General features: G+C 33.3%; 1 protein-coding gene across 2 annotated transcripts in view; it reads left to right on the forward strand.

Moving 5' to 3' along the window:
- The window catches only part of CENPK (centromere protein K), a 56,442-nt gene extending 40,926 nt beyond the window's left edge, over positions 1–15,516 (forward strand). For both annotated transcript variants that reach the window (XM_057494860.1, XM_057494862.1), the window contains exons 6-10: positions 5,531–5,613; positions 5,707–5,805; positions 6,104–6,230; positions 12,250–12,303; positions 13,783–15,516. In XM_057494860.1, the coding sequence (XP_057350843.1) occupies positions 5,531–5,613; positions 5,707–5,805; positions 6,104–6,230; positions 12,250–12,303; positions 13,783–13,941 (522 nt within the window). In that variant the 3' untranslated portion in view covers positions 13,942–15,516. The remainder of the gene's footprint in view (positions 1–5,530; positions 5,614–5,706; positions 5,806–6,103; positions 6,231–12,249; positions 12,304–13,782) is intronic.
- Positions 15,517–16,336: the final 820 nt, after the last annotated feature.

The following is a 16,336-nucleotide window of genomic DNA, read 5'->3' on the forward strand; positions in this document are numbered from 1 at the left end:
TATTTTCAGTCTGTGTATGTCTTTGGGTTTGAAATGATTCTCTTGTACGCAGCATGTAGGTGGGTCTTGCTTTTTTTTATCCATTCAGTGACTCTATGTGTTTTGATTGGTGCATTGATACCATTTAAATTTAGGGTGATTATTGATAGGTATATACTTATTACCATTGCAGGCTTTAGATTCGTGGTTACCAAATGTTCAAAGGTAATTCCCTTACTATCTAACAGTCTAAATTAACTCACTTTGTATGCTATTACAAACACAACCTAAATGTTCCTTTTTTTTTCCCCTCCTTTTTCCTTCTCCATTTTTGAATGTTATGAGTCATATTCTTTTCTCTTTGTCTATCCCTTGGGTGACATCTATTTAGCCTTAGGAACACTTCCATCTATAGGAGTCCCTCCAAAATGCATTGTAGAGATGGTTTGTGGGAGGCAAATTCTCTCAGTTTTTGCTTATCTGGAAATTGCTTAATCCCTCCTTCAAATTTAAATGATAACCTTGACATGTAGAATATTCTTGGTTTAAGGCCCTTCTGCTTCATTGCATTAAATATATCATGCCACTCCCTCTGGCCTGTAAGGTTTCTGTTGAGAAGTCTGATGGGTTTTCCTTTGTATGTGATCTTTTTTCCTCTTTCTAGCTGCTTTTAAAAGTCTGTCTTTATCCTTGATCTTTGCCATTTTAATTATTATATGTCTTGGTGTTGTTTTCCTTGGGTCCCTTGTATTGGGGGAGATTTGTGCACCTGCATGGCTTGAGAGACTATCTCCTTCCACAGATTGGGTTAGTTTTCAGCAATTCTCTCCTCAGTGACACTTTCTAACCCTTTTTCTCTCTTTTTTTCTGGTACCCCTACAATACAAATTTTGTTCCATTTGATTGGTCTCACAGTTCTCTCAATATTCTTTCATTTTTAGAGGTTCTTTTTTCTCTTTGTGCCTCAGCTTCTTTGTATTCCTCTTCCCTAATTTCTATTCCGTTTACCATCTCTTCTACTACATCTAATCTTTTAAATCCCTCCATTGTATGTTTCATTTCAGATATGGAATTTCTTAATGATTGAATCTCCGTCTTAAATTTGTTACTGAGTTCTTGAATATTTTTCTGTACTTCCATAAGCATGTTTATAATTTTTATTTTGAACTCTCTTTCAGGCAGATTTGTGAGTCCAGTTTCATTTGGCCACTTTTCTGGGGTTTGTGAGATTTTGGTCTGAACCATGTTCTTTTGACGTTTCATATTTTGGTTTGGTGCCCTCTACTGCCCAGAAGCTCCAGTCTTTGGAGCTGCTCAGCCCCTAGAGTGAGGTTGGGGATTGTAGGGGAGCAGAGCTGGTGCCTCGGAGGAGGAACTGTTTTCTGATTCCCATCTGTCATGTGTGTCTCAGTGTCAGAGCCAGTGGGTCAAGCACACAGGTGTAAGCCTCTGTGCTTTGCGTCTCTAGCTGTTGTAGGCGTGGCCTCCCCCTCGCTGCCCTGACACCAGTGCAGTGACTGCCGGTTTGCCAACCCATACTGGCAGGCTAGGAGGGAGGGGCAGTGGGCTGCATATCACAGTGGGGGACCTGGGAGCTGGGCAGCAAGCCAGGGGGATGGAGCACCTGAAGCTCCTCAAAGTTCCTACCCAGCTTTGCAGAGCACACTCAGACAACCTTGTCTAGCTCTCCCTTCTCCCATGCAGCAAGCCCCATGCAAACTCCACCCTCTCAGCAGCTCTCTTGCTGCTAGGAAGCCTCTTAGACTGCCTGCCTTTCCTCTGACACAGAGCAGCCCCATGTGCATCCCATCCTCCACAAATGGCTGGAATCTCAGTCTCTGAAGCACTCCACCTGTCTGAGCTCCCCAATGTCCAGAGTACCACATAGTGTAGGTTTCTGCTTCCAAAGCAGATCTCCAGGGCTAGGTGTTCAGCAGTCCCAGGCTTCCACCCCCTCCTCTGCTCCATTTCTCTTCCTCCCTCTTGTGAGGTGCAGTTGGGGAAGGGCCTGGGTCCCGCCAGATTAAGTCTTTCGTATGTTACCCTGTTCCATGAGGTCTGCTCTGTTTGTGAGGTCTGTATGCAGTCTGGTTCAGCCATCCTTCCTGTTGCTTTTTTAGGGTTAGTTGTATTAATTAACTATATTTTTGTACTATTTGTCGTTTTGGGAGGAGTTCTCTGTCTCACCTCTCATGCTGCCATCTTGAATCCCCCTGTTCAAGAAATTTTAAAGTTTTAGGTTTCACATTTAGATCTTTGATCCATTTTGAGATAATGTTTATATATGGAATGAGTTATTGTCCATTTTTTTGTATGGATACTAATTGTATTCCAGCGTAAATTGTTGAATAAACTTTTTTCTTTTGAGTTTCCTTTGCATGTTTGTTAAAAATTAATGTATTGATTTAAATTATTAATTATATATATGTAAAATTGTTAGTTATTTCTAGACCTTTTGTTTTCCATTCTGTGTTATGGATGTTTTTCTTCCCTTTTCCATTTTTCTTTCTTTAGGCCATACCACATTGTTTTGTTTACTGAAGCGTTATAATAAATCTTGATATTAAATAGTATGAATTTTCTCGCTTTGCTATTCTTTACCAAAGTTATTTCATATTTTCATACAAATTAAAGGAGGCTGGTTATTCTGTCCCATTAAAAAATTTACTAGACTTTTGATTGAGATTGCCCTGATTCTATAGTTTTAATTTAAGGAGGATTGACATCTTTAACATACTGAGTCTCAATTCAGATCCATGAATATTACATGACACCTTAATTTATTTATGTCTCCATTATTTGGTATTTTTAAAACTTATCAATGTTTTGTAAGTGTATCAACAGACTAAAAAATAAAAGTTGATTGTCTTGTGAATTCAGTATGAGTAAGTGAGAAAATTCGGTATTATCTCATGATTTTAAAAAGGCTTCAAAAACTGTAACAGAAGTTTGCAGGTCTTGTACATGTTTTGTCAAATTTATCCCTTTAGCTTTTCATATTTTGATGATATTAAACAGGTATATTTTTTAATTTAAATTCCCAATTTATTGCTGGCATATACAAATAAAATAAATACTTGTATTTATTTGTATCTTGCATCTACTGAGTATGTTAAACCCTTTTATTCTAATAGCTTTTTTGTAGATTCTGTTGGATTTTCTACATAGCCAGTCTGTTGGATTTTCTACATAGCCAGTCACATCAGCTGAGATCAGAGGCAGTTTTCTTTACTTCTTTACATCTGCATGCTTTATGTATCTTTTCCTCAGCTTATTGTGCTGTCCTAGAACACTAAGTAGTATATTGAATGTAAGTGATGAGAATGGACATTTTTGCCTTGTTCCTAATCTTAGCAGATAACATTCACTCTTTCATCATTAAGTTTGATGTTAGCAGTAGGTTTTTCATAGATATCATTAATTAAGTTGAGGAAATTAGCCTTCTATTACAATTTATGAAGTCTTTTTTTAAAATCATGAATTAATATTGAATTTTGTCACTTATTTTCTCTGAATTCATTGCAATAAAAAATTTTTTTAAACTAAGAATTGTTTGTTGATATGGTAAATTAATCATTGGTTAATGTTTTGAAATTTATTATTTGGACTGTTTAACCACGCATTCCTAAGGATGAGCCCCACTTTGCTGTAATATATTAATCAGTTTTGTTGATGGATGTAATTTGCTAAAATTTTAGTAAGATTTTTGCATCTGTATTCATGAGAGATGTTTGTCTGTGGTTTTCTTGTGACATTTTTGTCAGGCTTTTGTATCTGGCCAAAATCAGTGTCAGAATGAGTTGAGAAGTATTCTCTCTTCAAAGAGGTTGCATAAAATCAGTATTATTTATTCCTTTAAATGTTAGAATTCACAGGGAAAGCCATCTGGGCCTGGAGTTTTCTTTGTGGGAAAATTTTTAGTTACAATTTCAGTTTCTTTTTGGCTAGTCTGGTTTTTTGTTTTTTTCGGAATGAGCTTTGGTAGGCTGTGTCTTTCAGAAAGTTTGTCCCATCTAACTACTTGTCAAATTTATTGACATAAAATTGCTCATTCATTCATTACCATTTTAATTTGTAGTAATGTCACCTCTCATTCTTGATGTTGGTAATATGTGCCTTTTGGTACTTTGTAATTTGGGTCTGTAATTTTGACCTCAAAGAATCACCCTTGGATTTCATTGATTTTTTTCCCCCGTTTTCCTTTCTGTTTTTTTATTTGACTGATTTAAGTTTTTGTCATTATTTTCTACTCAGCTTACTTTTGGTTTTATTTGTCTTTTTTTTTTTTTGTAGTTTCTTATGGTGGAAGCTGAGGTATTAATTTGACAGCTTTCTTTTTTCTGATGTAGGCTTTTAGTGCTGTAAATTCTTAACTGAGTACTGTTTTTACTTCATCCCTGAAATTTTGATTTTGTTTTTATTTTCAGAAAGTTCGTAATTACTTATTTTTCTGTTGATTCCTTCTTTTACATGTGTGGCTTATTTAGAAATGTGTTTTTAGTAACCAAATATTTGCAAAATTTTCAAATTTTACCTTTCTATGAATGCTAATTCCCTTGTTAGATCATATTTAATGTTGTATTACTATGGTTTCATTGAAATCTGTAAAATTGATTTTTCTTTCCTGTTTGTCTTTTCTCTGGTCCTGTTTTCTTCTCTTCCTATTTTCTTGAATTAGTAGTGTATTTAAAAAAATAAACCCATTTTATTTACGCTTTTTAGTTTTGTCTCTTCATTGTTTTTGTGGTTGCTGTAGGGTTTATAATACACATCTTTAAAGTATTGCTGATTTAGATTTGGAAAAAGCTAATGGAAACCTTTGATGTCTGGAGCATGGAACACTAACTAATGCTTTCTAGAAACAAAAAGATACTAGAAAAGGTCCAGAGTTTATTGTAATTCCCTATAGCCACACAGTCAAATATACTCCTGCCTCAGGAACTTTGCACTTAAAAGTCCCTCTTCTTGGAACATTCTCTTGCTAGATAGTGACATGATTACTTCTTGCCTTCTTTCTCTGTTGATAAACTGTTGGCCTGATCAGAGAAGTCTTTCCATATCGTATGACCTAAAAGAGACATCCCTGCTCATTTCTGTACTCTTATTTTGATTTTTTTTCATGATACTTACCATTCACTGGACTTGTCTGGATTCCCCTTCGCACCCCTGACTCATTCAACAATGCCTGGTAGTCAATAATTGATAAATAAATATTTGTAGAATGCATGTTATTCATTTAGGTCTGTTTTGTATAGTTTCCTGAGAGACCTAATCTACCTGATTACCAACAACTTAAGCATTTAATTGCCTTCCAATATTAAATTGAAATTTATTGTCCCAAACCTCTTCTATTTTTGAATTTAACAAATGTAATATTATAAAGAATTTATTACGTGCTATATATTTTCCTTTCAAAGACTTTCTGCTAGACTTTTTTTTGCTATTGGTTTCTGAATATCATAGACCAATATGTCAATTTCACCATCACTGAGAAATAAAATTGTTTATAGTATTAAAGACTAAGCAATTAATTTGAATTATTCTGTTTTAGTTCCAAAAATTGAGACATGATCTTGAATTGGTGCTATCTACTATTCAGTCAAAGAATGAAAAGTTAAAGGAAGACTTGGAAAGGTATATTGATATTATAATTACCATTAGTCATCAGTTTTTTTGAGTTGGCATTAATGTGTTTCTTGGCTACTATTTATTTTTCCATGTTTAAAGGGAGCAGCAGTGGTTGGATGAACAACAACAGATATTGGAATCTCTTAATGTACTGCACAATGAATTGAAACATCAGGTTGTGACATTTTCTGAATCCAGGTATTAATTTTGTGTTCTAGGTTGTTAAAATATGAAAAAGTTTCTTTTTTATGTTATATGAGATACATACATGAAAAGAAGGTAAATTTTACCAGAAATTGTGAGTCCTAGTTTTTGCGAACTGTTAGTTACATAGTCTTTTATAAATGACTTTAGTTTCCCTACATGTTCAAACATGGACTTAATTGGTTTGAGCAAATAATGTTTGAGCAAAGTTTTTGATCAGCTTCATGACTAACTAGTTAATATGCTTATGTGATCAGTGATATGTTTCTTTTAATTTTTCTTAATCTATTAGAATCTTTAAAGAGCTGAAATCTAAAATGTGTGATATAAAAGAATATAAGGAGAAACTTTTGATAACCTTGGGTGAATTTCTAGAAGATCATTTTCCTCTGCCTGATAGAAATGTAAAAAAGAAAAAGGTAAGTTCTAGAGAAGATATTCATGGAGGTATTCATATATGAAATTGTTTCAGACAGGTTCAAATGTAAATTTTCCAATAAATTTTTTATTTTAATAGTAAATTTGATACATATCCATAGATATATGTATGGAAATATTCCATCATCACATTTATTGAAATATTGGAAGCAACCTAGTTGTTCAATAAAATAATATTACTTAAATACATTTTTTATATTGTATCCATGTGATGAACAAAATGCAGATTTAAAAAATAATGTATTGAACACTATCCAAAGAGTTAATAAAATGCTCAGAATTTATTATTAAATGGATAAAATACAAATGATTAAATTGTATGAGTCTAATTTGCACAAAAATATTTAATAGTGCTTATGTCTGGGTGTTAGAATTATAGGTGAGATATATTGTTTTTACTGTTTTCCAAATTTTCCATGATGAATGTTTATTAACTTTTTAAATCAGAAGAAATCTGTTAGTTGATTTAAGTTATTGACTCTTTGAGTAGTAGTTGGAGTAACCCTTTTCCACAAAAGCAAGTAAATATTTCATTGGGTGATGGAAGACTGCGAACAACCACTTTAATTCCTTTTAAAAAATACATAGAACTTGTGGAAGTAGGATGAACATTGAAACTTGCACTGGAACGATCTTTCTAAAAATACATAGCTGAATCACTTTTCAATGTAAAGTTTTGATGCCTTCCTATGTGATGAAGTCTAGGAACTCCTTAGAGTAACTTTTTTCTAGACTTTGTCTATGTCTTTAACCTCCTTTCCCAACATTCTTTATCCACCTCTTGCATGAATCCATTCAACCATACTACTATAGCTGCAGCAAGTATGGAATAAACGACATGTCAGTTTTTTGTGCCTTATACATTCTTATTTCCTCTGCTTACAAAACACTTCCTATGTGTTGAGGATAGCAAATTCCTACATAATGCAACTCAAACATCATCTTTTGTCTGAAGTAGTGAAGTTTAGGTGTCATTCTATTAATATTTACCACATGATATTATAGTAACCATTTATGTCTATCTCACTGTTTGTCCAACATGAGCTGTGAGTTCCTTGTTATGTTTAATTTTTGTATCTCTACTATCTTGCATATCTATCATAGTATCTCCTGAGTTCATATTTATTGAATGACTGTAAGTTTACTAGAAAAAGGTGAAAAGTTCTCTTTGTTTTCTTATAATATGTATTTTTTTATTCTTCCCTTTCTTCTATACAGGCATCAATAGGCTTTACATTTGCTATGGACTACATCTCCTATTTTATCCATTGTTATTTATATCCCTTATTTATTTCTGAAATTGTTGACAGCTTTCTGTTAACCAGAATCATTAAGTTAATTAATCATTAAGTTCATGATTCCTTACCTCATACTGATCACTATCCTATGATAACTCAACTGGCTTATTTTCTGATCCCAGTCTTTTTCAACTTTTTTTTTTAACCTATTAAATTTCTCTGCTAATAGAACTAGTGGTTTGAGGCATTCTGAATAGGAAGCATTAATTACCAGAAGCCATCATGGATTCATTAAGTTATAGTGGATAAGCTCACTTTTTAAAAATGAAGTATATGAACTATTGATACATATTAGAAAATGAGGTTGCTTTCTCTCTCTTTTCCTTTCAAGCAGTAGTACTGGATATATTAGAAAGCTTGAGCTGTCATAACAAGGTACTACTGACGAGATGACCTTAAACAAAAAAAAAGGCATTTTCTTATATTTCTGGAAGCTAGAAGTCCAAGACCAAGGTGCTATTAGGTTTGGTTTTGCTGAGGCCTTCATGACTCTGGATGACTGCTTTCTTACTGTATCCTCACATGGCCTTTTTCTTCTGTGTGAGTGTAGACAAAGAGAGCTCTCTGGGTCTCTTCCTCCTATTATAAAGATACTAGTCCAGTCAGATTAGGGCCTCACCTTTAAGACCACATTTAAACTTAATTACCTCTCTAAGTGCTCTATCTCCAATTACTGTATGTTAGGACTTTAATATATGAATTTTGGAAGGCACAATTCATTCCATAACACTGGATTTTATAGTTCAAAGATGTATACAAAGAAGGAAGAAGTAACCAGATTCCTTCCACCAGATCATTAATATTAGGTTATCATCATTTGAGACATTTTCCTAAATACATACATGTATAGAAATATGAATGGATTGATAGATGTCTGGATCGCTGTAATTTTGTACATGCTAATATAAAATAAGTATAAGCTGTAATTTTACTTAAATTTGATGGAAGAAGTGATTTTAGTTCTGGAGAGATGCCTAAAATAAAACAAATTGTGAAAAACGTTATAAAATATTATAATAATTTAATTTCATCTTTCAATTTTAGGCACTACTCATTGACTTCCTGCTATGAAAGATGAGAAAATTAATATTTTTTCTCTTATACCCTCATTCCAATTTGTGTTATTTATTTTCCCTATGGCAGGTATATAGCATGTGCATTCTGTTCTCATACTGTCATTCATGTATATGTTTGTCTTCATTCTACTCTGTATTGGATTCAATGCTTATCATCATTTACCATTCATTTTAAGTTTAATTTTAAGTTTAGTCCATCATTTGGTTTGATGGATTTCCTTGACAAGTAATTTGTTCAAGAACTATTCCTGGGTGTTTACTTATTTTTTTCTTTTAGAATTGAGATTTTATTTGTTTGGAGGGTCAGTACACAGACATTTCAATTTGCACACAATTCTTAACATATGTACTGAATATCTAAAAAATCATGTAGTTGTGATTCTTTTCTAAACAGTTATTCCACTGACTTTCCAGCTTAAACTGTGGAGGCAAATTTTCCTTAATATAGGGTATCAAGTACCATTATCTTCAAATGTCGATATGCTGTTACATCCTTTAAGTTCCACTAATTCACAGTTTTCATATCATATACATTATGCACACTTTCAGTCTTTCACAGCATATTAGCAAAGTTACTAGGAAAACTGTACTGCCAGAACCAGAGATGCTACAGAGTGTACAAAATTCTGGCAGGGAGAACCAGGATCAAGGAGTGGTTTTCTTTAGGGAACATTTCTGCCAAAAACAGCACAGGAGTAGAAGTAACTTAAAATGTTCAAGATTAATGCACGACTGACTCCAAATTGCCATTTAGTATGTTTACAACACAGGATGTAAAAATTACCCCCATTATGGAATGTTAAGGTGACACCGAAGACTATCAAAACCTCCTGTATTCAAGATTCCACTATTTTCCGGTTGTACCAAAAAAATTAACAACCAGCAAATAATTTCAACTCTTTAAAAAAAGCATTTACTCTTAAAAAATGGTATGAGGTCGGATTCCCTCCTTAAAAATGTTTCCAGAGCTATTTTAAAAACTTGTATTTATAAAATATTTGAAAAAATATTCCTCTGGATTGTACAAGAAGGGAGTTAGGAACCACTAAGACATGGTATGTGCTATAGTCAAATTTGGCCTCATTTTCTCCTGCTTCATCAGAGGCTGGACTCTCCTCATTTTTAGTTCTCCATTTTCTGCAGGTAAACTTTGAGTTTCCTGGTTGGCCACATCGGCCTGCTTTCCCTTTGCTCCCTTTTCCCTTTTGTTTGCACTTTCTTGTCTGAAGATTTATCCTTTCCTACCGCCTTTTTTTGGCTTCTTTTCACTTTTGCTGGAGTAGGTTTAGCTGACAACCTCGCGGTTCTCCGCAGAGCTGATCTTCCCCTTGGGCATCCTTGGCGGATGCACACCAGCTGCCTGTGAACCATGGTGCCCCAGGAGCCTTCGCAAAGCTGAGCTGTCTGGCCACTGCTGCTCCCCCCACCACCTGAGCTGCTGTGACCCGCAGCGGGACGCTTTGGTGTTTATTTTTAAAATTCTTGAATGCTGAAAATACTTTGCCTTTATACTCAAAGGATACCTTCAGCACATTTTCTAAAATACCAAGACTTGGTAGGGACTGCTCCATTCTTCTGAGGTGGAATGTGTGTGGAGTCTGAGGCCAGCCCTTAGAGATGTCTTGCTGCTTCTGACTTATATGCCTGAAGAGTTCTTTATCTTTGAGCTTCACGAACTTAAACAGGGAAATGTTACAATGTTGATCATTCTGTATCAGTTTTGCTTTGAAGATGACCCTTCGTAGATTTAGGTCACATTTCACTTCATGGAAATTTTATTATACCTTATATTGTTTATAATATTCCTATACTGAAAATCTTTTCTTTCATTACATTTTCCTCTTTTTTTGCTTTGTCTCAAACCTCTCTATTTTAATCTGTGCCTTGGTGCTTATGTCTTTATCAATTCTGTAATTCTGTTTGTTTTCATCACTAGTGAATCATGCTCTTTTTTTTTTACCACTCATTTAGTAAGGTATTAGAAGTTAGGATATTTTGAGAACTAGTCTACTATCTTTATTCAGGAATCACATTTAATTTTGTCAAGGTTGTTTTACTATTTCTTTAATATGCTTGTATTTCTGTAATATGAGGTGTTTATTAGATCTTTATAAGATTACATGGTAATCTTTGGTGTCAGGAAGGTACTAGCTGTTACTAAAGTAGGTGACTTTAAAAGTAATTAAATGTTTGAACTCAAGCTGTTGAATATGGTTAGTATTATCTTGGAAGGAGATTTCTAGCACCTCCCCTTAGAGCCTTGTCCTGTTGAACATTTTTAATAGTAATTTGAGTAAAGAGGTAGAAGACATGGTCTTTACAAATGATGGGAAACCAGTAAGAGGGCTAGATAGTAAATATATCAGATGACAGAATTAGGACTCTATTTTTCAGTTGGTCAAATAAAATCAGATGATATTTAATGGAGGTATACAGAATGTCTTGGGTTGAAAACATTAAAGAATGAAAGACACAAAAAAGAATGAAGGAGGGAGGGGTAAGGGGAAAAAGGGGCATTACAATTAGCACACATAATGTGGGGGGCACAGGGAAGGCAGTATATACAGAGAAGACAGTAATGGTTCTATAGCATCCTACTACACTGACGGACAGTGACTGTAATGGCGTATATGGTGGGGACTTGATAATGGGGGGAATCTAGTAACCACATGTTGCTCATGTAAGTGTATATTAATGATACCAAAATAAGAAAAAATGAAGGAGACATAACTAGATGTATGAAAGAAATTTAGAAATTTAGGCATTTTAGAGGATAGTGTGCTCAGACAGAGGTCATTGGGGCAAAATGGATGTTCAGAAGCTAATGAAGTCTTAAACTTAATGAATAGAATTCTATCAACTACAAGTATGGAAGTGAATCTTCCTTTTTTCCTTGGTATTTGCATCACACCTATATCATTGTGGACACTGGATTTTTTTTTTGTTAAAGACAAATTAAAGTACATTCAGAGAACAACCATGATATTGAGGGGTCACAAGTCTATGGCTTATAAAAAATAATTGAAAGAACTAATGATAATTAATATGGTGAAGACTTGGGGCTCATAACCTGTCTTCAAATATTTGAGGAACTCTTGGATGGAATTGGAACGAGTTTATTCTCTGTCATTCCACGGGAAAAGAAACAATGAGTTGAGGTAACATTAGAAACTGTAAAGAAATACAGAAAGATAAACAGGCTCCCTGGGAAGCAAGTTTCCTGTCCTGAAGGTGTGTCAATAGAGTCTGAAATATCATTTGTTTGGGATATTTTGATTGGGGGGTTCAAACAGTAGACTTTCTTTTATATGAGTATATATAATACATGTAATTTATCTGTTATATAATTACGGATAGTCTAAATTGTATCTTCTTGTAATTGCAAAAGATTTCACTGTCTTGGGGGTTGCTTAAATTGTTTTTATAAATCTGATAGTTTAGTACAAGCAAGTTGTTTACTTTCAGAATTCTTTTGAAGTCACCTAATTATGTTTGGTTTTAGTATATATTGTGCCATTGCAATTAAGAAATATTAGTTTTTAAAATTCTGTAATAAATACAGTCTAATATTTTGCCATTGGCAGAATTGAAATATTAATTCTTTGTTATTCACATTTCTTTCAAAGAAAAACACTCAAGAATCAACTGTACAGCTGATAACACTGCATGAAATGTTAGAGGTAAATGTTCTGTGTGGTTGTTTTGTCTTGAAGATAACCTCTTAATTAATGTTTGTGGACAGTTATACCCAGGCTTGAAAAAGAAAAAAAATTGTACTGCTTTAGTTTTAAGGTTATAAATGAATCTTTATTAAGTACATTTGTATTCATTTATTTTTACTATAAAACTAGTAACTTTTTTCTACAGTACTAGAAAGAGCATTGTCATTTTTTAACAGAACATCAAATTAGAGTCTAACCCTTAGTCATATTCCCAAAATAGGAATAATATTTAATTCTTTTATCATCATACCGTAAGAGAAAGAAAGCCCAAAGCTTTTTCCCCCCAGGACATGGTACTTGAAATAGCTGAAGTTAATGATAGATGAAAATTTCATTTCAAGAATTGAGATACTGGTAATGTTATGAAATGTGAGATGAGATCTTCATAGTTTAATTATATTTCTATGACACTTTATAATTGTATCTAGTATGCTTTTTTTCCATTCCATGTTCTTTAAAATAATATCTTTCAATTAAAGCTTTAGCTTTTCAATTAAAGCTTTGGCAATTCAGAGATATGGAATCTCATTCATGATCTGCCACTAGTCATATGCCCCTTGAGGATTCTCTTACCCTTCTGAATTCTGGTTGTGAAATTTGTGAAGACACTGTGTGGTAGCTGAGGAGGTAGAGTAGTAATTGATGTACATTTGGCAACTTCCATTATGTTTCATAGAGCATTAGTGTTCAAAGAACTGTAAATATATGTTTCTTGAAAAAAAACCTTTCTAATGCCACTGGATCTGGAAAAGACAGGTGTACATTAGCAATCTTTCCCCAGTTTATTTGACCATAGAGCCCTGTTTTTCAAGACTGTTTTCATGAGAACATTCTTAAGGAGATCAATTGCATGGAATACAATTTGGGAAATGTTAGCCTATATAATTTATTATAAATACTTAAAATTTCTCAATTTGTAGTTGTTACCCTTCAGTATTCTTAGTGGAGGAATCAGACATTCAAGATGAAGTTGAAAGAAATGTTGATATAATTATTTCTTTGACAATTTATCAGAATAGGTGTTTTTTCCACAGGGAGTGGAGTTGGTGATTTCTTTTACCCCCCAAATTAAGACAGTACATGCTGTTTTTTGAACTTTGTGCATATTTTGTTGAGTGATTTGCTTCTTATTTTTATTTTTAAGAAATGGTTATAATCAAACTTCTAACCTAAAGAAATTATTAATCCTAAACGAAGTGTGACCATTGTAAAGGCCTTCTAACCAGTTTTCAAAGTTAGGATGCAGAGATTCATTTCAAAGATTTTTCCATTCACCAGTAATCTGTAGTCTTTTAAAAAAGAAATTCATTTAATATATAGAAATATATAAAAAAGTATTCAAAGTGAAGGATATAAACGTTCTTTGGAAAAAATCTTTATTGATGTTTTATTATAACTTTATAAATTTCTTCCTTTTTGAATGATTTTTTTTCCTAGATTCTTGTAAATAGATTATTTGATGTTCCACATGATCCATATGTCAAAATTAGTGATTCTTTTTGGCCACCTTATATTGAACTGCTCCTGCGTCATGGAATTGCCTTGAGACATCCAGAAGATCCAACCCGAATAAGATTAGAAGCCTTTCACCAGTAAAGCATGGTCTTTTCTTCACAACAGTCCTTAAGAATCTTGCAATTCAAGGACAATGGGAACACTGAGGATTACTTGGATAAAGAACATTATTTGCAAATCAAAGCACATGGTCCCTCTTCTTATCCTTACAATGATACATTCTGCCATCTATTACTCATTTAACAATGGTCCTCACACATTCAGTCAGTGCTTTGGTGTTTTCAGCTGGATGGACAATAATCCAAATAAAACATATTCTACACTTAATTATTATAAAACTTTTAATGTACCTTACTTCTGCAATATTCTTTCAATGATTTTTTAATTTATGATATTGATAGTGTAGTTTTCTTTTTAAAATTTATGAGTTTTCTTTTATGCATTTTGAGTTCCATTTGCATCCTTTAAATTTATGAATTATAATGGAAAGCCATTTAATTTGTACATGATTTTGAAATTGATAGTACCTGATGGAGAAGGGAGCATAGTTTGAAAGTATTTAGTGAATCTATTCCATGTACACTGCCTTATTTCTAGACTTGATAAAAGTTGAAATATAAAAACTAATGGATAAAGGTAGCATGAAACTATTTTAATTAGGTATTATATAACAAGTGATATATATATTAAACCACTCTTAAAATTGAGTTCACAAAATTTTGTTAATCTTCTGTGATCTTTCTGTAAATAAAATTATCTCATCTAAATTTCTCAAGCTTTTTAGCTTTTTTGTTGATGTGGCATAATATTTTAGTAGACTTTTTCATGGATGGATAAAGGAAGATATTATAGTACTCATTTAGGATTACATACAACCTAAACTAGGGAATTCCAAACCCATTTAGTATCATTAGTTTCCTGAGGGGGCATAGTGTATACTTTTATATTTGAAAATGCTTTCTACTGTATATCGTCTCAAGTTTTTTGCTTAAGTACTTCATGTTTTTAAAAGTAATCAAATACTATTCCAAGATTACCATGTCCCTTCTATAGAAAATACTATTATATTTTAGCGAATGTAAATTCCTTTATGAAGATGACATATAAAGTACCTTCCTAGAATACTCCAGTTGGGAGTCAAAGGAATGAGCAGCTTTTTATACCTTGAAGTTACTGGAGAAGGAAGAAGTGGCTCTGTAGGATAAGCCTGACAATACTACAGAGCAGGTAGAACTGTTGTCCCTGAACTCCTCTATGTTGCAAATTCTAGAAAGATTTTAAGGCAAAAAACAACTTGATTTATTTATCAAGTTTTCACATTTTACTGATAAATCTACTGGTTAGAATCTTTTTACTACAGTATATTGTATAAGCTTTAAAGAAAGCTATGATGATTGCATTTCACTTTTAATTCATTCACCCAGCCTTCTTACACAGAAAGATGATTTGTTCACTTTTGATCTCAATCATAAGCAAAGTAAAATCATACTAGAATTAGTCTTGATTTGTATTCCATCTACACTTGTGGCCCCTGAAGCTTTTGTGATTTTTGAGTATGTTGGAGAAAATGTTTCAAGATCAGAGGACCTATATATGTATATATATTTTCACTTCCTACTGAAAATCATTGAAATGTATTAAAGGCTTAGAATTGTTTTTTGTTTCCCTGGCTTTTATATATGATAATGCAAAATACCTGAAAGTAATACCACATTCTAGCTTTCTCACAGCAGATGGTGATATTAGCTTATCTTAAAAATAACTTGTTTTAACAATAGCCACGAAATGGAAACAACCTAAGTATCCATCAGCAGATGAATGGATAAAGAAGATGTGGTACATATACACAATGGAATATTATTCAGCCATAAGAAGAAAATAAAGTCTACCATTTGCAACAACATGGATGGAGCTAGAGGGTATTATGCTCAGTGAAATAAATCAGGCAGAGAAAGACAAGTATCAAATGATTTCACTCATCTGTAGAGTAGAGGAACAAAGGAAAAACTGAAGGAACAAAACAGCAGCAGAACCACAGAACCCAAGAATGGACTAACAATTACCAAAGGGAAAGTGACTGGGGAGGATGGGTGGGAAGGGAGGGATAAGAGGGGAAAAGGGGGCATTATTATTAGCACATATAATGTGGAGCAGGGGACACAGGGAAGGTGGTATGACACAGAAGACAAGTAGTGATTCTATAGCATCTTACTACGCTGATGGACAGTGACTATAATGGGGTATGTGGTGCGATCTGATAATAGGGGGAGTCTAATAACCATATGTTGTTCATGTAATTATACATTAATGGTAGCAAATATATATATATATATGTATATATGAAAAAAAACTTGTTTTAGTCTATCAAAAAATATACTTAACTTTCTTACTGGTTGATCTAAAAGCATGGATTGATTTGAGAGAAATTAAATGTCTACTTGATTGAAAATTTAGCCCAGTTGAAAATGGCCCTGTT

This window comes from Manis pentadactyla, chromosome 2 (genome assembly GCF_030020395.1).
Source record: "Manis pentadactyla isolate mManPen7 chromosome 2, mManPen7.hap1, whole genome shotgun sequence".
NCBI classification, from domain to species: Eukaryota; Metazoa; Chordata; class Mammalia; order Pholidota; family Manidae; genus Manis; species Manis pentadactyla.